Here is a 23,418-nt window from a genome sequence, read left to right on the forward strand (position 1 = left end):
TAGATGATGAACAATCAAATGAGGAAGTGGTGGGACAGGCGCAACAAGTAAATTGTGTGGGATGATGTGAACAGCAGAGATGTCAACCAACAAAACAGGGCAGAAGGGAGCCTACTCCAAGAGCATCCACACAAACAAGCAAGTGCCTACAGAAAAGCAGGATGTGAGAAGCTCTGACACCTCTTCTGGAAAAATTACGATTGGATGCCTTTCTGAAGTGCCTGTACACTAATACACGTGACATGGAGGGGACTCAGGAGGAATTTGATGCTTAGAAGTATCACATGCAGTATGGTCCTAGAGAGAAGAAAGGTCCAGGAGAACTGGTGGATTTTCAAGAATCACCTTCTTCTAGTTCAAAAATGATCCCTCATGCTGTGGACTAAGTCAATCAAAGTGTGGTAGGAGGCCTGTATGGTTGAACAAATCCCTCCTGACAGAACCGAAGCACAAAAGTAGGCATACAAGAGATAGAAGAAAGGGCAGGTGATGCAGGGAATACAGAGACAATGAGTGTGCTGGGATGGGATCAGGGGAGCCAAAGCCCATTGGGACTTGAATCTGGTGAGAGAAGTGAAGGGCAAGAAGAAGAGCTGCTATGCGTGTATGAATAGCAAAAGGAAGGTTAGGAAAATGTTGGTGCTCAGGGCCATGGCGAAAGGTAGAGGTACTCAGTGCCTTTTTCAGCTTGGTCTTTTCAGGTAAGGCTGATCTTCAGAGATCCCTGGCTTCTAAGGCAAGTGGGAAGATCTGAAGCAATTCATACTTAACACTCAGTGAAGGAAGATAAGGTTAGCGAGATTTTAAACAAATTCATGGAAACTGATAGGATGAATCCACAAGTCTTGAGGGAAGTGGCCATTCTTTATTTTTGAATAGTCATGGTGATGGGAGGAAGTTCCTGAGGACTGGAAGAATGCAAATGTCACTCCTCTCTTCACAGAATCAGCTCAGAGCAAGAGGCTTGGAGGAAATGCCAGGGGTACATTCCCACCTTACTCACTCTGTCATGAAACATTTTTGTGCAGTTTCAGTTGCATGTCTCAAGAGATCCATTTGCTGAGTGCAAAAATTTCTGGAGTGTCTTTAGCATATTAAACCTAAGTATATATTAGCCTATAGCATGCACAGCCACCATTGCTGTGGAAATGACAGGTTTAAATAGTGCTTAATTTGGTAGGGCAGAAGGAATTAATTGGACGGTATGTACATGGGTAGTATTACTATGGCACAAAGGGTGATGTAGATATGGATTTGTGTGCAGTGAGAGAGTACAGGAGTGTAAAATCAGAACACCAGGAAGGAAAATGCTTTCACTGGGCATGATTTAAACAGTCATACACAACAATGCAGTACAATTCTAAATGTCCATTTTACTCATGCCTTTTTCTTCAAAGTTAAGTGATTCAGGCTTGTTTTCACACAGCTGTAGAGAGATTCACAGCATTATTAAGTAAGCAATGGAGAATTGGCCTTTCAGTTCTGTGAAGGAAAGGATAAGGAAGGGGTCCAAATCTTTAGTTAGCATAGATGGCATTTTTCTACTGAAGTCAATACACTTATTTCAGTTTATAGCTCTTAATATCTGGCCTAAATGCTACAGAATGAGTAGAGGAGAAAGTGAAGGAAAAAAAATACACAATTTGGTAATGCTATTACATAGTTTAGAAGTAGAACCTAGAAACTTTCTTTGTTATAGTGAAACTGAACTCCTCTTGGATCAATTGACGAGCATGAGTTGCATGTCTTTTGTAGGATCTTAGAGAGAGTCTTGGGTCCGCAGAAGAATACTCCAATACTGTTGCTGTAATCGCAATAACAACAAAAAACATGAGAGTAGCAGTGTAAATGAATAAACTGTATGTTTTGGCTACCTCCAGCTTTGCATCTTTTGCAATAGCTTTTTTAGAAATACATTTGAAAAATTTCATGTTACTGTATACTTTGCATTCTGTACTGTATAATTTGTTACTCTATTGCAGTATAATTATTTTAATACTTTAGTGTTTATTATGTCTTAGTACATTATTTATTAGGATTGCTATTCTAGAGGTCACAATCTATTTTAAATTGTAGCTTTTTGGTTTTTACCTTCATAGCTTTTTTTTAATCAGAGAAACAAACACACTGTGCTGAAAATTTTAAATGCTTTTTCTCAAGATAAATTATTTTTTTCCCTAAAAAATACACAAAATGCTTGGTTGCTTCTGAGTTTTCTACCCCCTCCCTATTTTAACACTTTTCTGCCTACAGACAATTTTAAATGGCTGATTTAATAACAAAATTTGTAAATATGTACTTCTTACAAAATAAGAACACGACAAATATAACAAACAATAGTGTTCATATGCACATGAGTGTTATGGGGAGCTGATAACCTGGTTACCTGCTACGAACTGTCTAAATGGTTTGGTACCAAGTACATTACACATATTGTTTTAAACCATATATGCAGACACAGATTCACACACATGCTGTGCTACTGGGGCAAATCCAATCTACATAAATGCAGTGCAAGTAACAAGTGAAGCATGACTTTCAGAAAGTTTCCTCCTATAAAGAAAGGGCTGTAGGTAAGATTTTTGTGCCCCAGCCGTAGCCCCCAGAAGTAATAAGCATATTGCTCTACTGCTGGATTGCACTAAATTTAACCTGGAGTGGTATAGTCCTGATAATCTACTAAAAGACACTGTTGCAGCCAAGGGGAGCTCTATCAACCTAGGTGCAGAGACCCAAAATTTAGTTGTTTTGTAAAAGCTGATTATTCCATCACACAGTAGAAACTCTTCAGTTGCTTTGCCTCTTGAATCTTCTATAACTTAGAGCAAGAGATAGGGTATTTTTTTTTCTCACAAGGAATCCTTATTTCATGCAAGGTTTTCTTTCAAAGGTTCGACATTGACAATAAACATGGGCATATGCAAATTTTTCTGTCAGTTTAACACCGGCTTTGTAAGGAACTACCTCAAGATCCAGTACAGAAGGTTAATGCCCATCTCCCCCTTGAGCAGTAGAAAGCCATTTTTATGTCATCTGTGCTTAACAAAAGTAACTAGCAAAAAGTAGCGTTTCAACTATAACTTTAAAAGCTCTGTTTATGAAGTAGAATCCTTACGAGAGGTCTTTCAAAAGTAATAATTTTTATTCTTGGTCTTTTTATGGTTTTAATCTTTCATATTTCCTGATTGTATTTATTTCGACCTCCATCAAGTGGTTTCTCTTTACTGTTATTTTTGCAATTTTATGGTATTCTTGTAGCTTACTGTATTCTCTTTGATCTCCTCCCTTTCAGCTTGTTCTTGGGTCTTTTTAATCTTTTAGAAAAAGTTTTCTCCCTTTTCTTTTTGTATCTCTGTCTCCCAAGTGCAAGCCTTTATTTTGCATTAGCAGGTAAATGTTTGGAAATCATAAAGAGTCCAAAGATTCCGGAATTTTGCACTGCTGAACACAAAATATTTCAAATTCTTGCTTCAAAGACTTTCAGGAACAAAGAAGCTTTTCTCAGACCACCAGCAAATGCACCAAGTTCAAATGAACTGTCTTTGCCAGCAGAGATGAACTAATAACAGAATAGCAAAGTCTTGCAAGAGTAGCCAAATATGCTAGGGGAACAAACATATCCCTGACATCATAAGAAAAAAAAATCACAGTTTATCTCTTTAATAACCATCTTCAAGGGAAATTAATGCTACTTTGTCCTTTGTGCAGAACAGTAATTGGATTGTGTGCTTCAATTATATCTGGACAAAGGCCAGGATATTGAAATACTTCTAAATATTAGATTTTCTTGTCCAAAAATTAGATTTTATTGGCATTCTCTTTCCGAGATTTCTTCATTAAAAGCTTCATTAAGCATAAATCTTCTTTCCACGCAGCAAAAAAGAAGAAATTATTTTAAAAGGGTCATTTAGAAAGGTTTGCACTCCCCTCCTCCCACTGTTTATACTGAGAGAAGAGTTACCTAACAAGGTTAGAAGCCAGCCTGCCTTACCTAGGATGGTTTTCAGCTAGTTGCTTGAACTCATTGTCCCAGTTTGGCCTTCCGTAACAGGTTTTCTGTCTCAAACCAGTAATTACATCCATCTTGTCATCACAATGTAGGGCTATGTGAGTAGCCTAAAGGCAAATTTGCAAGATAATAATTTTAGAGCCAACAACATATACTCCAAGCAAGAGAAGAAAGCAATAATGCTGCTTCGCCGTGAAAGATGGAATGAGGGAAGAGAAGCTGTGATATTATCAAATGGTAGGAGAGGAGAGGTGAGGTGAGGTGATGCAAAGAGAGGCAAGACAAGGAGAGGAGAGAGAAGGGGAGGAGTATTCAAGAGTTTGCAATATTACTAGAACTGTAAAAAGCACTTTCAAAAGTACCCAAGACCTCAGATGGAGCTCAGTTTCTTGATACAAAATATTTGAAATGAGTTGAGATTAAATATCTGTCTTTTCTGACCCGGGCCTAGTGACTCAATCACTTTTAGAGTCAGGTCTTAGATTTCCAAACCTCTTCTCAGCCTTTGAATATATCACCCTACACTTCCTTCACTGCAGTTCCTGAAGTGACAGTCACCATTTTAAGGCCGAGTTGGAGTTTAAGAAAGAGAGCAAGTTTACTGTAAGAGAGTTTGACAATAAAAATTAGCAATTACATGCAGCTTAAGTAAGTCCAGAGCATTCTGCTGCTGATGGAAAAGACAGTGGATGTATCATCTCAGAAAGGGTAAAAGCAGGGTCCAGTAGGGGGCCACAAAGATGATTAGGGGTCTAGATCATCTTTCTTATGAGGAGAGACTGCAGGAGCTGGGCCAGTTCAGTCTAGAGACGAGGACACTGCGAGGGGATCTCATCAGTGCGTATAAATATCTCAAATATGCCAAGAGGATGGTGCCAAACTCTTTTCAGTGGTGTTCAGGGACAGGATAAGGAGCAGTGATCATAAACAAAACACATGAAGTTCCACCTCAGCATGAGGAAGAACTTCTTTACACTGAGGGTGGCAGAGCACTGGAACAGGCCTCCCAGGGATGTTGTGGGGTTTCCCTCTCTGGAGACATTCAGAACCCACCTGGACATGTTCCTCAGTCACCTGCTCTAGGAGACCCTGCCTTGACAGGAGGTTGGACTGGATGATCTCCAGAGGTCTCTTCCAGTCCTAAGAATTCTGTTATTCTGTGTAAAATGCTGTTTTGACTCTTCTCCTGAGGTGGAGGCAGGTGCAGAAAGCGGATCAGCTCAGGTGAAGCACTGAACTGAGTGAGCTGCACAGCTCCCAGTGCTAACGAAAATCCTGATTTCATAGGCATTTACTGTCTTTTATCTCCTATACTACAACCATTACCATGCTATCTGAGTACTTAGCAGATGCATTTAAAAACAAAATCCACCATCGCTTCTAATTGTACTGCTATTGTGTAGGAGTAATATGCTTGTTTCCACTACAGACTATCCTCATTAACGTCACTATCAAGAGGAAAGCTAAATTAAAAAATGGGCTTTGCATTTAGTCCAGGCCTTAGCATGAAATAGTCATCATCATCTTTTGCAGAAGTGGTTGCTGAAATCTAGATCCATTTCCTGGTGATACTGTATATTTCTTCTGCTAATGAGTCTTCTAGGTTCCTTACCACCACAATTATTCTTGTCAAGCACAGTTGTCACAAGAGGTCGTGTTTCTAAAAGGTTAGTCAGTTTTTGTTAGTTAGTTCTTGTTAGTCTGGACCAATGCCTTGAAGGACTTGCAATAGTCTGAGAAAGAAAGTGTTTGGTGAGAGGGGAGGCAGAAAACTGCAAGATTTGTTGTTTATAGAAAAATTGTGCCACTGAACAGATGAGCTATTTCTGTTCCTATTAAGTGGAACGTTCCCAGATGAGGATTTTTGATGTTAGCCTGTGCTTTAGCTCACAACATTAAAATGGCTTAGGAATCTCAGGGACACTGCAAGGAGCAATAGGCTGAAGCGTGAGTGCTTGTCCAAGCAGAGGCAGATGTGCCATATCTGGTTGACCATATGTTGCCAACATGGAATCTGCAAAGAGCTCAAAGCATTGAACAAACATGTCAGAGGAGTAAACACCTGTCAGTAATGGAGGGTGTACTAGGAGGTGTAAATTGCCCATCCTTCTTGAGTTCAGCTTCACTTGACCACTGATAAGCCATATGGTGAGAGAGGGAGAGAATGCAGAGAATGTTGGGTTTTTTTTGCTAAGGGAGAAGTAAAGTTAAGCATCATCCAAATATTACTGCTGCCAAGGCTCAAATTTTAAGGAGTGATGAACAGGAATTTACTAAAAATAAGTAAGTCCTGAAATGAGGGATCTTTGTGGATGTCTGAAGAAGATGAGGTTGTTACTGTGCACAGTGCCCAGGACTTGGTTAGAGTAGGGGAAACAGTCACTGAAGAGCATTCCTCTTCTCCCATAGCCCTGTAGAGGTGGGATGCTGAGTGGCTCCAGGAGCAACAGCAGTACCAGTGAAAGCAAGGAGGCAGCACAAGACACCAAAGCAGTGCTGACAGGGGACTGGATGATGAGGTTGAAGAGAAGAAGAAGGGACTTCAGAAAAGTGCAGGACACATGAGTGAGGAGAGGCAGATGCCTCAGCAAGAATAGTTTTCTACCTGACTTCTGGCCTGATGTTTGCCTGAGAGGGAAGTGAGATGATGATAGCTGAGAGATAAGGGCAACTTTGTGTTTTGTTCCTCAATAGCTTCTTTCAAAAGAGGTTTTAGGTAATACCCTGTAATACTGCTCATGCAGAGTGGTGGTTTCTATAACTGCCATATACTTCACAATGGGAGTAGATTTTTCTGAATACAGCTTTATGCACATACCTCCTTACCTGACAGAAACTCTAAGGAAAGCAGAAAGAAACGATGGGGGTTTTTGTATCAGCAGAGGCAGAAAAGGAAAAGCTCGGTGAAAACTGTATTTTTTTTATCTCTGCTAGACAGTCCTTCATTCAACAGAGACAGCAGGAAATAAAATTGTAGAGCAATGGCTTTCCTGTGAGAGTTTTTCTGGCAGGAGCCTAACTGATCACTGCATGCTCTGAGTGACCCATTAAAAAAAGAAAAAGAGAGAGAGAGAGTGAGAAAATCAACACACTTGGGTTTAGGTAAAGACTAAAGAATTTGAATAATATTGACTCAGTGTAAGGATTACGTGCCTGAGGTGAAATGATCCAATGAAATTATGAGATGGCAAATTTAAAGTCAGTCAGAGAAAATGTCTTTTCAAATAACATGAATTAGACCACAGAGCTGGTTGCCAAAGTATTCTAAGCACAGGTTTCAAAAGTGCACTGGACATATATGTGATCAGCAGAGGTTATAGTAAATAATAAGAGTAAACAAAAATGACATTTTTTATACAGTCCTCCATATTTCTGTTCAAAAATGCCATAATCTATTGAAAGACTCTTCCAAAGATGTGGACAAAACGTCCCTTCACAAACTCCTTGAAAGGTTCTATGCACTTTTCTGTGAGACACCTGGTAATCATCTTCGTGCAAGACAAGAATCACTGGCTTGATTTCTCCATTCCTGTTTTCCTAAATGTGAAGTGAAAACAGACTGCTTAGTGTCTTCATATTTACAGTTTTTTGCCTCTTTGCTTCATCCATCATTTATTCAGCTGTTCCTGTTGTGTATGTTACCATACTGAAAAAGCAAAGTACATTAACTCAGACTTGTAACAGTTTCATTATTACCTGACTTTCATCCCAGCGAGTAAGAAATATATGATAACTTAGAAAATCATTTTTCCATTTTTCAGCCATTTTTGTTTCCAAATGGAACAGAAGATCAGCAAACCACTCAAATGCTGATGGGTCTCGACAAATCCAGTAAAAGTAAACCTGTAAGATAAAATTAAAGAGATTTAACAAAAAGCAAACTTTCAATAAAACTTCCTAATGACAGGCTCGACTCATTAACCATATAGTGTGTGACTCTTTTCCACTGTAAATTTAGATATAATTACACATCATTTTGATAATGTAGTTTCTGTCTTTTAAAAATTTAATTTTTGTCTTAAACAATGAATGAATATATTAATGTGCTAGTGAAGGTGAACACGTGTTAGGCACTGAACAGATTTCCCCCTGCCAATGTATCTCAGGTTTGACCTATTATCCCTAGCCCTTCATTTCTTGAAAATAACTTCATAATTATTTCAAATTTTGGATTTATTTAATTTCAGTTTCATTCAGCACTGAAGCAAGGAATTCCTGTTTCTCAAGACCTTATGCTGTAGGTTAACAGTTGATGTTATCAAAAGATATGTTTTTCAAGTCAGATACCCTGTATAAAACAGATGACATAATGTTTCTACTCCTTTTTTTTTTTTATGTATTTCATGTTTAAACTGGAGCATATAATTCCTAGAGAAACGTGACACTATAATTTTAAAGTTTCTAAAGCTATAAAATGAACCAATATCCTATGATCAGTTTTCTATTGGTTGAAAACCTCCTCTCTATGAAAAATTGACAGGTTTTTTTCATCTAGATTTCTCTAGTTTCACTATTCAACTTGTTTTATTGTCTATTGTATTGGAGAACCTGTTATTAAAGTTTTGTTCCCCATGTAGACATTAGAGGCTGTGATCAAGTCACCCTATAATCCTCTCTATGGCAAACCAAATATTCCTGGGATCTGTCACTGAGAGGCATCCTTTAATAATTCCTATGGCTTATTTCTGTCTATTCCTACTCTACTGCAGTCAATCACAAATATAGCAAAGAGTTTGATCTGGTTTGTGTGTTTGTTTTGTTTTTAAGAAGCTAATTTATTAATATTATGGCATAAGGTAATGCTTGCATAGGGAATAAGATCTTTCAAAATGAGATGGTTAGTCACTGTCCATATTATTATGATAATTTCCATTTCAGGAGTCCTTCCTGTGGCATCTTCAGCTGGAATCACAGAATATGGTGAGTTGGACCCACACTGATCATCGAGTCCAACACTTAGCCCTTCACAGGACCATCCCCAAGAGTCACACCGCATGCCTGACAGTATCATTCAAACGCTTCTAGAACTCTATCAGACTTGGTTCTATGACCACTTCTGTGGGGAGCCTGTTCCAGTGCCCAACCTTTGAAGAACCTTTTTCTAATATCCAAACTAAACCTCCCTTGACACAACTTCAGGCCGTTCCCTGGGGTCCTGTCACTGGTCACCACAGAGAAGAGATCAGTGCTCTTCCCGTCATGAGGAAGTTGTAGACTGCAATGAGGTTTCCCCTCAGTCTCCTCTTCTCAAGGCTGAACAGACCAAGTGACCTCAGAAACTCCTCATATGGCTTCCCCTCAAGGCCCTTCACCAGTGAGACTCCACAAGAAACTTTTTCTGCTCAGTTTTTATAGCTAGCTGACACAGTGACCACTCCGGCATGTACAAGATCTAATGTGATCTATTGTCTTAACAGCATACAAAGCATCTTCTAACTGATTTACTATGTATAAAAGGCTGTCCTGTGTGACCACTTCTGCAGGAATGGTTTCTGATGACCATTTGCAATTGTCTTAACTGTGTGCAAGTTAATACATTTGCAACAGGAACTTCAGAGCATCAGGATTGGTGAGATTCTCCCCTCAGGATCTATCAATGCACTGAGACTCAGGCCCTCCTAGGCCCGTCAGGATTTATTTTAGGGAGTCTTCAGCACTGTCATAATTTCCCATTTGGAAATCTCCTCTAGCAGTGCTGTGCTGTGGAGAAGACTGGGACCAGTCCAATCCTCTGTTTTCAGCTCAGTCCCTTGTCTTAAGCCAGTCCAGCTGTGGAGATACTCGACTGAGAGTTCCTGCACCACCCAGAGGATGAATGTCTGAAGTTCCCAGGTTGTCTGCCCAGGCACTACCCTGATGGCAGTATGAACCACAATTACAAGACAAATCTGATTGCAATTCTTACAACTCGAATTCTGTAGCTCTTGCCACACATTCCAGCATTACTTTTGACTAGAGGATGCCAGAATGGGCCTCTGCAGGCAATATAATTTTGAGTGTAATTATTTTTATAGCGTGTCTAAAGAAATAATTCACAAACATGGAAGAATTCTGAAATAAAACAATTTCGGATGAAAGAGGAATAGCATGAAGGACAATGTATAAGTTTATAAAAACCGGATGATTGGAACTTATTTTATTGTGACTGATTTTTATTTTGTTACAAAATCACTTAGCTTCCTCCAGTCCATCTCTCTTTGTGCTCACCAGCCCCTCTGTCTTTTATTGTACCACAATATCAAAGGTGATCTGGGAGGTATGTCTGCAAGGCAGTCATTGTGGTGGCTCTGATGTTTTGGAAATTGTATCCCTTTTCCACAGGATCAACAAGATAAAGTGCATATTGGACACTTCTGAAGTGAAAAAAACAGAGAAAGAAACCAGAAAGCTATAAAGAGATTTCCTGAAGATTTAATATACTAGATTGTCAAATTTCTGGTAAGGTGGTAGGAGAAAAATGTGGTAATACCATGCTTCAGTGGAGATTTGGTGAAACAGGCTAACAGTAATTTGAGATGTTTCCTATATCTGATGTACTGTAAGGGACCATCTGTGGTTTCTGTGAGAAATATAAATGATGTATGATTGCAGAAACAGAGATAAAGCATTCAGGGTTAAGTAGGGTATTTTTACAGCCCAGGAATAGGACTGTCTGCAGAACTTTAGTACCAACCATCTTGGCTTTTTTCCCTTCTGTTTCAATATTTTGCCTTAAATATGACCTTGTTGCTTTGCGTAGGGGGGTTGCTGCTGATTTACACTGGCATAGATTATGAGGAAAAAGCAAGCCCACTGACTCTATTGCGCTTTTTTTTTTTTGTTTGTTTTGGTTTTTTTTTTTTTTTGGCCAAAACCAGCATGATTTTAAATTACCAGAATTAGGTAAGATTTATTACCTTAACCTCTATGTAGTTTTTTTTGCATCTGAATTCTGAAGTCCCCAGTTGCTCTACATCCTCAGCACCTTGAAAACCAGCCCACTGAGTGCTGTCAGTCTGTATCACACCACAGCTGTTGATTTCTAGTGAGAAATTTCTTCCCCCAGACTCTACTTGATCATCTTATTTCTCAAGTCTCTTCAGCAGTTAATTTTATGGAAATGTATATTTAATACGTGTGTGGAGAGAAGGCATGTATTTCTAAATAAATAAGGAGTTTTGCATTGGGTAGCAACTGGGAGCGTGTGGGCAGGACTGGGAGCCCAGCCCGTTCAGGGGAGGAGACAGAAAAGCTAGCCAACGAGTTGAGACAATATGTTTTCCAAATTGGGGAACTGGTTTCCAGACTATAGAGCTTAAGGGAGTGCTTTTAGTTGGTTGCAGACCTAGTTGTCACAGTAACAGCCAGTCCAACCGGATTGGGTCAAGCTGCTTCTGGCACAGTCCTCTTGAGAAAGCATACAGCTTTCTGAACCTACAGAAATTCTATAAGCTCATCTCTGGTACAGTTTTGCTGAAGCAGTACCCATTGTATTGCCTGATTTTCACATGTTAGAGGTGGAGAGCATTTGATAATGAAGAAAAAGTGTCATTAAAAGGAGTATTTTTGGCTGAGATTATAATCTTAGAAAGAAAAGAGGTAGTGAAGAAGGATGGCCTATGGGTAAAAGGAATTAATTTCCCTTAGATCAAAGAGGGCTTCTAGTACAATATGTTAAAAGAAATGGTGGCTACAAAAAAGTCTTCCTTTCCTTGCATTGTCTCCCATAGCATAGCACTCCCATAGCATAACATATTACGTGTATAATTAAAATACAATAAATGCACAATAAAATTAATCCTTATTAAAACAGTAGAATAAAGTCAGCACCAGTGCATTTCTATAATTAAACAATTATTCTGAATCCTGCTTTTTTTCTTGTGAGCCTCATACTATTAACTGACTGCAATTATTTAGGACCCTTAAAATTCTGGTTTAGAATTATGCTTCATTAGTCTCCACCCACCCTACCCCCATCGACTGCATTCATCACTTTGATGGCTTGCCCAAGTAAACTGTCTTATATTTTCCAAGTGCTCTTTTTTTCAAATTGAGTTAGATGCAGTAATGCTATTAATCAGATCTATAATGCAGGGGTTTGAGTAGTCACTTATTTCTGTAATGCTCTGCTCCCTTCCAATTCATGCATATTTATCTTTTGGTTTCCCACATCCTGAATTTTGTACAACAGGCAAGAGCAAGAGCTCTGATACCTCTTTCCTGTAAGGTGAAAGAACATACTTTGTAAATCAGCTACTGTCACGTGGAAAGTGATTAAGAATTATCTGTTGATGACCATCCATTTCTCCCTGCTTTCTGAAGGCAGAGTTGGAGCTGCAGCTGTGGGCAAAGCCAGCTTTTCACCAAAGGGATGTAAAAGGTGATAAAGCAGGGGATGATCAGGGAGGTATCCTCAGCCCTGACTCTTGCTGCTCCCTCTTAGTATACTAGTTCCTGCAAAAGCCTCTTACACCTGCAGCTGGGCATCTCCCAGCAAACATCCAGCCCTCCCTTAAGTATACCATATTACCCATGGGCTGTAGCATATAAAAAAATCCCCCAAACCCACCTAGACCTTCTTCAGTGTAATTAATTGCTCCAGTGGACCAGTCCAGGTAAGGCACAGGAGTGCCTGCAGCCTGGAGCATGGAGGAGGTGGGGGTTTGGCAGCCTGCATGAGGCACTGACTTTGAGCTAGGGTGGCAGCAAGCAGCCCTTCATATAAATGCATGACAAGGTTCAACTTCGTATCCCTAAATTTGAAGCAAGAAGCCTAAACTCTTCTAAAACACAACTCAGAAAGATGGTTATGTTTCATAGCAAAAAGAGGCCAGGTTTTTAGGTCTTCTTTGTAGAGAAGGCTGTGGGTTGGGGGCAGAGCTTGAAGTAGAAGTTTACCTCAGACAGGGCAGTTGGTCTCAAAGTAAATGGAAGAGGCTAATTTTGTTTTCTGCAAAGTATGTAGCTGAACTTACTGCCCAACATGCTGTGGTTGTCTACAGTCTACATGGATTAAAAAAGCAATTAGACTAATTCATGGAAGAAAAATCTATGAAGGGATATTAAATACAGAGGTACAGGTTTTATATCAAGGCATTACTGAACTACAAGTCACTCAAAGGTGAGAAAATGTCCCTAAAAACTAATCACCATATGATTTCTCTGGTCTGAATACTTTTCCCAAGGTGTTCAGGAAGAGCCCCTGTTGGAGAAAAGATACTGGGCTAGATGAATCTTTGGTGATACTCAGCAGGACCTTTCTTACATCTTTTGTAGGGAAGAGAAAGTGGATGTTTGCTAATATTAGAATCTGATGGATCAGTACAATTTTATCAATTTCAGCAACAATTGATCTGAAAAATGAGACCACTAATGTGAAAAAAAATCATATTATGCATAACTAAAGCCAGTAGAAACTTTCCAACCATGACTAGTAGTACTGTTCTTCCTCACTGCAAAAAATGATAGGGAAATGAGGGCTCTAAGGCTATTTAATTGTGAAGAATCAATTAGATAAATGTGTACTCCTTTTGATTTGCTGGGTTTTTTAAATTATACAGCTGCAGACATTATGGAAGCTGTGAGTATTTATATCTCCACCGTATGTGGGCAACACTAAGAAATATTAGTTCAATAAGCATAATGATAGCTGTACTCAAATCAAAACGAAGTTGTCAAAAAAAAAAGGAAAACCTCTTATTTATTTCCTTAATAGACATTTCTATGGTACTCATCATGGCAGAAAGAGAGTGCTGAATACTTTGAGGAAGATTAAATTATTTGTAATTATACCACAAGTGGAAGCTTTTAACCAATGGAAAAAAAATGTGGAGCTACCCTGAGATTAATTGCTCTCACTAAGATGACTGCTAAATTTTTTTAGGTAATGGTATGAACTTCCCCAGGACCTTTCATCCGCACTTCCAAAATATTTTACAAGCACTGATGGAATTTAGCCTCATAACACCTGTGAAAAATAAGCATCATTATTCCCCCTCCACCAATAAAGTAGCCAAGATATATAGAAAAGACATGTAGAAATCATGATAATTTTGTATTTCACGGGAATTCAGAAAAACTGAACTCTATAGCAGAAAACCATGACAGAATGCACCAAGCATTTATCTTTGCAGGCACACTTAGCCAAAATTCTCCCTAAGCTATGAATGAACACCCTCAGGTATGCTATCAATGCATAGTTAAATTATGTTCTTTTCCCCTTAAGCGATCAACAGCAGTACAATAAACTTGTATATATGTAGAATATACATAATGTACATATGTAAAGTGTATATACATATACACAGCTCTCCTTCCAGTGGAAACGATCATTCTGGTACAATTGTAGTGTTTGCAAATACACTCCTTTTCACATATAGCACATATTTCCATTTTTATTTCCCTCCCTTCTCAGTGCTTTTTCTGCCTCAAAGATTCCCCCTGGCAATTTGAACCTGTCCTCAACTCCTCAGTTACTAAAATCCCAGATGCTTTTTCAGTGGCAGCTTGTCATTAAGATGCCAGTTTTAACACTCTTCCATTTAAAAAGATCAGCCCCTTGGTCCTGCAATCAGCTCCATATGTATTGACCCTCTCAGAGATCTGTCCACTCCAATGCAATTTCAACAATTGTCCTTAAATGTGAAATGTTGAATGGTTCCTGATTTAGCTTTTACATTGGAAAATGAGCTAAAAGAAGCTGTAAGGCCCACAAGCTACCACTTGATATGATGGATATGGAAGAGAATGTTTAATGCTGAGGTTTTTTCTTCTGTTACCTAGTTGTCCCTCACCCCACTTCACCCATTATCTCCTCTTCACCTATCTTCCCCCAGTGCTGCCTTTCATACCATTAGCAGAAGATGTATAATGGGTTAGCAAATCAAGAGTATGTTAATTAGTGCCATCCATGTCTTATAGACCCAATTATATTTTTTCAACAAAATTATTAGAGTAGTTTGAGGTAGTAATGTGCATCTTGATATATGCATCTCCTCCAGACCTTACATGCCTTTTTTATTCCTTCTGTGCTGGCTAATATTCTGACTTTGCAATGTAAGAAAAGCAACTAATGGTTGCTGAATGCAGCATTCTGAACCAGGACACGCAGCTGAAGGACCCTTGTGAAACTTGCAGCTGGACAAGGAGCAAGTGCAGCCCTTCGCTTCTGACTGAGATGACCTTGCAAGGTTTATTTTTGTAAGTGAGAGGGTAAATTTCTCTTCTAGCTCTCTAACTATCTGTCTACCTATGAAAGACATTGCACATTTATTTCTAATTTCTACTGAAAATCTGATTCCTCAGTTTTACCAAAAACACTGCAGCTAGGACTACCTTCTTTCTCAGGGAATGACAGTGAGTTTAGGAGACTCTACCCCAGAACAGTTTCTGAGGCATCTGGAAAGTGAGTGTCTGCTTCTGAGAGTGACTTAAAGCACTCAAGTGAGCCTCTAGCTCTGAATTGCCTCTCTGCCCTGACTAAGTAGGTGCACTTGTGGAACTTTTTAATGAAGAAATAAAGTTTCCCACCTACCTTCTGCAGTGCCAGTACTGTATTAGGGTTGCAGCATTTGTACCAAATGGATTTTAAAATAGAGGCAAATGGTGTGACTCCGATTCCTGCTGCAATGCACACACTGACTCGGTAGTGGAAGATGTCTGTGTTTGCAGATCCGTATGGTCCATCCACAGCCAGTCTACAGCAACAAGACATTTAGTCAAGGGTCAACAACACATGAAATGGCAGAAAGGTTAACATTTGTTGGGCTACATATTTTCAAAATTGAATTTCTGTTAAAATAAAAGAGAAAGGCATATCTAAGGCGACACATAAATTGCTCGTACAAATACATTTAGTTTTCATTGGGTGCCATTTCATAGAAAAGCAACTGTCTTTTATGAAATGAGAGAACAAGAGCACCCATGTGGATTTGGGACTTGGCCATCTATTTGAGCATGCAATTACAATTTTCTGGCTTTCTGGAATGTGATTAGTCATATAATTGCATGTCCAAATTTAGCTGTGGAATTTGCATATTTAATTATGAATTACTGAAAAGCATCCTGTTTTAGAGCTTTATTTGCTATATTGTATATATCAAAGTAAAGAGGAACAGATTATATTAATCATTTTGAAAAGTTCTGTATTTGAGTTACAGTAATAACAGCGAAGGCAAGCAAGAGGTCATCATATGCACGGAAACTACTATTTTCTCAGCTCTCATGAAAAGTGGTATTTCAGGAATACGTTTTTGGCAATAATACTGTACTTGGTATTTGATTTAAAGGCAAAACATGCAAGGAGAAATGCTTGTTTATGCTACTACCTCCTATAATCAATGTTGCTGGTGCCAAGGAATTAATTTTGGTCAAAATTAGAGATGAAAAAGATTACTGAGTAATCAGATTCACTCCTTTAGCTACATGGAACATAAATATGCACAGTACTTTGTAGTGTTCTTTCCAGACTGTTTTTATACAACATACATGCTCTGGAACATGGTTTCACTAACACCCAGTCCTTAGAAAAAGAATTTCTTGCTTACTTGCTTTTGCTTGCTTGCTTGCTTACTTACTTACCTTCTCACTTTTCTCTCCTGCTTTCCTCTTTTCTTTCTCTCTTTCTTTCTCTTTTTCTTCCTTTCTTTCTCTCTTATTTCATTCTCTCCTTCTTTCCTTTTCTTTCTTTCCTTCTCTTTCTTTCTTTTCTTCCTTCCTTCCTTCCTCCCCTCCTTCCTTCCTTACCTCTTTCCCTCTTTTCTTTATCTCTTTCCTATCTTTTTCTCTTTCTCATTCTTTTTTCTCTTTTTCTTTCTTTTCTTTCTTTTCTTTTTCTTTCTTTTTGTTTCTTTCTTTCTCTCTCATTTTCTGGTGCTTTATGCTCTTTATTACAGGCATCATCCTAAAAATTCATCTTAAATGCTACAAACAAATATGCACAAATAATTTAAATGTGTTTTAACAGGAAAAGAAAGGGGGATCACCAAGCAATGCTACACATACAAATATAGGGACATAACATATCTCAAGCCCTATTGTTGTTTTCTTAAAAGTCCTAGCAAACATTTTCCCTTTCATTTGTACTTTTCCCTTTTATTTCAATATTCCAAATGCCCTGCAAGTGCTGTAGCAAATGAAACAGGTACTTGTGCATAACTGTTGGAAATTTGACCTCAGACATAAACAGATTTTATTTTTTTAAAATATGTATTGTTACTTAGATTATTGCCCTGCTCTGAGCTTTTTGAACACTCAAAACTTCCTGTAAAATATGGTTAATTTATGGTATATATGTAAAGTACCTAAGAACAGCTTTGAGGTAAGCTTTCTCTGTAGCAAGCTTGGGAGCAATTCTCATTTGTTGTCAGTAGATTGAGAAAAAAATTGATCTGGAAGGAAATTCAAGAGATTCTCTAGTCTGCCTCTGTGCTATAAGACAGGTTCAATTATTTCCAAATCATTCCTTGGAGAGATTTGTCATGTAAGTCTGCTCCTAAATCCTCAGGTGACAGAGATCGCATCATTGGTTTGAATGCCTTGCTCAGACATAGCTAGAGAGCTTAGCCAAATGCAAAGCCTCGGAGAAGTAAGGAGGAAAAAGAGAAGAGGGAGAAACTGAGCTGTGCAACTTACTCATTTGATCTAGAGAGAGTGGAGTAAGGTAGTAAGATAGTAAACAAAGTGACAAAAAATATTCCATTTTGCATTTTCCAAGGAGGAGTAGAATATAGGGCTATAAACTCTCTAGATATGGTTTGGATTGTCCATATTCTCTCAGTCCATGCCTACAATTTCATTAGGGAAAAAAAAATCTTTTGGGGAAGACAGGAGAAATATTTCATTTTGAAAAAGTGTCCTTAACACATTCTATGATTATTTTTAGAATTTAAGCATTTGCTGATCAGCATGATTGTGTAGTACTCCTGACTGTAACAGGAGTCAGATTTTGGGACAATGTACTTAAACAGGAATTAAGTAAGCCAAAAACCTGAAGAGACATGATATGGAACTTGATTATTTTCATGAGAATATTCTATTCTATGGTCTTATCTCCAAAATTAGTCAAAAATCACAACTAACTGTCTTTGCTACCTATATAAATGCATGTACATTTTATTTTAGTATTTTTGATTAATTAAAAAATGTGTATTATAATTTTAGAACGTTACCTAATCATTTAGTTGCTACGTCTTCTGTCCTCTGCTCAGTTTCTGCTGTATGCCATTTTTTAGTATAGTCACCAATTTGGTGTTTATCTTTAGATATTGAAACTTGTGAAAAATGGCTATTTTTTGCTTTATGGCTAGCTTAACTGTTGAAATATTCCATTTAGTGTATTGCAAGAAGGCAAGTGAATGATGTCATTAGTCACCCTAACAAGATTAAAGAGTCTTTGTATATGACAGTGCTGTTAATTTCAACCCTGCATTGTGTCAAGCAACATTTGATAAGATTTTTCTCTTTTCTCATTTTTTACATGTGCTGTCAATCACTTTGAACTATTTTTGCTACAGTTCTGCTGAAAAAGCATACTTCTCATTCCAGGTGCCTTTAACAAAGGCACAGCTTTCATTTCTAATTCTTATTAACTGATATAATGCAAAGACTGAAACAAACTTTCCTCTCTGTGCCTACTCTCTAGTATACCCCTGTAGCTGAGGGCGTCTGTAATCTTTGCAGGGGGAAATAAGTCCATCTGGTCTCAGGCCCTATACACTCCATCAGAATTTAAATGATCTTGTGCTGGTCTCTGCTTAAAATCTCCCCTATTCCTGCAAATAATGCAGGAGTAGACTTACATGGTTTAAATCCATTACTATAGAGTCAGAGGCTTAGCTGGTTAAGTCAGGATGACTCCATTAACTTCAGAGGATCCCTACTAACTTGCAACAACAAAGCATGAACCTTTGCTTGTATTAAGATGACACAGATGACAGAATGTGAACACAAATAACCTTTATAAAGTAGAAAAGGGTTTGGGAAATAGAGACAGGGTTGAGGGAGGCTATTGAAAAGAAATAAGGTTCAGGCAGAATTTTCAGGGACTACAAAATATCTAAGTAACTGAAAGAAAAAAAGGGCTGGAATTTTGGATGGCAGGTGATTGGTAACATCAGAGCATAAACATACAGGCACAAATTAGCAGACAGCTTCCAGCATCATTTTAATTCACCTCTTAAACACCCATTTGTCAAAATAGGTATATTTAGGTGTAGCTATAGATGTTAGAAGCCTAGACGGTAGCAACAGAGATACAAGTATTGATATGGACTTTAAATCTTGTATTAGTTATCATTGGTTGGCCCTAGTTCATAGCTGTTTATTTGTGGGGGTTTTTTTGGCATAATGTTGTATTTATGGACCCAGAAGTACAATCTAATACTGTATCATAAAGAACACACATAAAATTAATTAAAGTTAAAATGTTAACATTTATTTTAAAATGTAAAAATAAATTTTTAAAATGTATTGTTTATTATTCAAACCTTGGTAACATCCACAATTCCTTGAAAGCCTTTTCCTCTGCTCCAAAGGCCTTGAAAAGGGCTGCAGTCCAATCCCCGACAAGGCGTATGTGAACACTGAAGTAGTCCTCCTCAGGAGCTGAGGTGAGGGTGAAAGGGTGCCACTCCAGCTGTGAGACAGATGGGCACTGTAGAAAGATATATTGACCAGGTCCCATTTTAAAGCCATGTTTCTTCATGTGAAGCTCAAGAACTCCGGAAGAATGTGTCACCACCTAAACAATAATAAAAAGACCTGTTTTATTTGCTTTCAGAAGAATAAATATTTGTTTTTCTTAGGTTACAGGTGACTCTGCAATCATTTTAATGCAAATTGAGATGCAAAGTGATTTTTAATCTGCAAGTTGCAGTGTTGTTGCTGCCCAATAGCTTGAGAGTGTGTACAGTATATATCATGGGGTAGCTTGCCTTCTGAATGTAAGAGGCAGAGGAAAGGTTGTAGCAATTCAAAAATTTGTCAACTTTCTTAGTATAACCTGTGCAAAAGTATTTCTTAATTGATTGGAATAATTTCCCAGTTTTACTCTCATGTAACACCTCTAACATTGCGGGATTAAGAAGAAAAAAGCAAGGTGATCTCAATTCTAATACCTTTTATGAAGTGGTAATCTCAGTTAAGCAGCAGTTTTATATATCACACATAGTATATTGAGATTCTCAGATCACAGCCACTCTGTGAAATAAGCAGCAAGACTTATCTGACATGCTGTTCCCCTCACACAAGATATGCCTGTTTCTGATCCCCACTTTGATAGGTGTGGACTTGGCTGCTTCAATAGCAGCATTCTCTATCCATTCTGCTGTGACTTACATAGACCCTTGGCACAGAGAGATATTTACAGCTGGGAGAAATTGTTACAGTAGTATTAGTGAAGCTTCAACTATATATGCTAACTGATGATATAATCCTTCATTTCCTTGTAAGCCTCCATATTTTAAAGTAAAGAGGTCTCTCTGGCGTTACCTGCAGTGGAACATGGTTTTAGTTCATTGAAAAGAGAGGCCCTTTGCACAGATATTTGTGTTATGGTGGTGTAAAATCTCGTACTTCATTAATCGAGTTTGGTTCCATATGGAATACTCTTATGGACTTGCTATTGGAATAAATGCAAAACCTAAAATCAATACTTGGCTGAAAGCACGGTAATGATGGAAGAGTTGCTGAAGCTAGGAGTGAAAAATGAGGTCCTAATATAGAGAGATTACCTATAAATGATAAAGAAGTAATTGGCAATGGTTTTTTCTTAATGCAGACATGCAAACTTTGTTACATACCTTAGTAATGACCACCTCCTGCTGAAATCTCCAAAGCCTAACAGTTCTTTCACAGATATACAACACTATAGGGCTTAAAACCCACTTCCAAGCCTGTAGAAAATTGCATATTAAAAAACAACATTTATTTGAATGTCTACAAAAATACTTTTCTGGTTTAAATCAGCAGGTAGCCTAAAATGAAATTACTTGATTTTCTTCTGTAATTTTTGGTTTGTCTTTCTCAGCAGAGTATTTTTGTTGCTGCTGTAGCAGTTCTGGCTTTCTTGTGGAACAGACATATGGGACTCCCTCACAAACATACCCCAAAAGTGATGCTAATATCTATTTGTACTCTGGCCAAGAAGAGTCCTTTAAAATCTTTTCCAATTAAGAAGCAAAAGGATTAATCTATTAAGGTGTTACATATAGATGTCATTGGACTCGAAGCTGTATAGATGCATATATTTATACAATGTTACACATAGCCTTACTATTTTTCTTCTCTTCAAAGTCTAAAGTATTTAGGAGAGGTCAGATAGAAATAACTCTGTCAGCTGTGAGTTTTTTGATGGTGCATGAGAAAATATTAAGTCCCAAATATTCAATTAGAGGCATGGGATACATTTCCATTTAATGCATTAGTCAACTCTGTACCAATAATTGTTTGTTTTGTTTTGTTTTAATCTAGGATACTAAACTGGTTGTACTTTTAAGTATTGCAGATGAGTGCTGTGCTTATTCTTGCTAATCGTGTGTACTGATCACTGTAACAATCAGAGTTACTTGGCTATTCAAGTATACTAGCTGATGATTTCACCGAGTTACATTGATAGCTAAGATAATTAGATGTAATTGAACCTTCATGATTTAAAAAGAATATATTTTTTTTTTTCTGCAAAGAGATACTGTTTTCTATCCACTTTTGTTAATTACACAGCTCATTCTAGCAAACTGAAAACTCGACAATCATGTAGCTTTTAAAATCTCCGAAGAATAACTTTACTTGCTGAAACATTGACTTTGCTCCACAAGCTGGGTAACAGGGGTTATAAAGTATCTTTTATGAGAAGCAAGCCATAAAATTATGTGGCTTCCTTAGAAAGTGCTAAGAGGATGGAGCAGCAATTTCCCAAGGTTAAGTCTTGAAAATTAAATTTAAAAGAAACCTGCATGATTTAATAATGGGAAGAAACCAGCATAAGCCAGAAGATTCTCAGTTAAAGCAGAAACTCAGCATATCCGTTGTCCCTAAATACTACAGGTGTCTCTGCACAGTGGGTAATCTTATGTCTTGAATATATTTGCATATATCAAGCAACAATAATGATGAGATCTCTTTTTCCTCCCTTTCATTTGTGCTACCTGTAAATAAAAGCACGTGACAGGAATGATAAGGTTGCAGAGCTCAGCTGAGATTTTAAATGTGCCATTATTCCAGTGCAATGGAGCGTTCAATCCAAGATATCTTTCGGCTGGGTTGGGACAACAGAGCATCCGCTAGGAGAGATAGGCTCCTAAGAAACATGGCTCCTGGCGGGCTAATCAGGGCATCAGTATTCTTGCCCAAGTAGTGTTTCCCCCTGTAATGAGAATGAACTGAGATGGGGCAGTGATGGCTCAGGAGAGGCTGTGAGGATAAAAGTTAGGTGCCCCAGGTGCAACAGAAGTGCTTCACCGCTCTCAGCAGGAGCCAGATTGGGCTCCTTCCTACCTACTGAAATATGAAGCAGGGGAGCAGATGTGGCATGACTGAGAGAGAGACTCCCTGGTGGTAGCCTCCCCCAGGAGCCATGGCCAGTGGGGCGTGCACTCTTGTGTCACTTCACACAACCCCAGCTGTGCACAAGGCAGTCCCCTCCCTGCTCAGTCCCACCTGCATCTGCCCCTGCCAGTGCTGCAGAAGCCTCACCACGGCTTTTTAGCCTCTGAATAGATCGGTGCTATTTATCTGTGGTGTCTAGCAGGTATCACACCACAGCACATTACCCATCCAGCAAGGCACTGTTCATATAGATGATCTATATGCCATATGGTATTACCACAATTCATTTAAAGTAATGTGACTTTTCAAGTATGTCCCTGGGTAGGCAGGAAAGTGTGACAAAATAGGTTTAACACAGAGAAGTGAAAGTTCTTTCCAGCTAGTTTTATGATAATGAATGTCAAGACATGCTATTGGAAGCAGGCTTGTGTCTGTATTCATGGTGTGCAGCCATGTATTGATTTTTATGGTGACATTGTAGCTGAAATTTTTAGAGAGGTATTCATTTTCTCATTAATATGCAGGTTGGATAGTGGCTAACAATAGTTTAGTTTAAGAAAAATCTATGTCAGCCGTTAAAAGAGCTACCAGACACTGAATGCTAATTTTCCTCCTTTAGGATTTCCTTTGGTATGTTTTCTCTTTTTGGAAGAAACAACAAAAACTTGCATATGAGCAAGCTAAATCTTGAGCTGAACATGTTAAATGATTTTGTTTGTGTGCAAGACATCTGACATACTGTACAAGTCTGCTGCTTAATTACCCCCTGTGGATTTGCAATCTTGTTCTAGCAAAACCACCCTTCCATGGGACATTTTTCCTGCCTTTTGCCTTTCCCTTTCATAATTCATTGTTTCAAATTCTCTCCTTTTTACTTAACTTAAGAC

At 38.3% G+C, this 23,418-nt stretch overlaps 1 protein-coding gene across 1 annotated transcript in view; it reads right to left on the minus strand.

Annotated features, from left to right (window-relative positions):
- Positions 1–1,677: 1,677 nt before the first annotated feature.
- The window catches only part of NOX3 (NADPH oxidase 3), a 40,041-nt gene continuing 18,300 nt past the window's right edge, over positions 1,678–23,418 (minus strand). Inside the window, exons 8-13 of the mRNA XM_050315510.1 lie at positions 20,788–20,880; positions 19,474–19,727; positions 15,522–15,684; positions 7,706–7,852; positions 3,992–4,116; positions 1,678–1,804 (exon numbers count right to left, since the gene is read on the minus strand). Coding sequence (XP_050171467.1) covers positions 1,678–1,804; positions 3,992–4,116; positions 7,706–7,852; positions 15,522–15,684; positions 19,474–19,727; positions 20,788–20,880 — 909 coding nt within the window. The remainder of the gene's footprint in view (positions 1,805–3,991; positions 4,117–7,705; positions 7,853–15,521; positions 15,685–19,473; positions 19,728–20,787; positions 20,881–23,418) is intronic.

This window comes from Myiozetetes cayanensis, unplaced genomic scaffold, assembly GCF_022539395.1.
Source record: "Myiozetetes cayanensis isolate MyiCay16 unplaced genomic scaffold, myiCay2020 scf2-11, whole genome shotgun sequence".
NCBI classification, from domain to species: domain Eukaryota; kingdom Metazoa; phylum Chordata; class Aves; order Passeriformes; family Tyrannidae; genus Myiozetetes; species Myiozetetes cayanensis.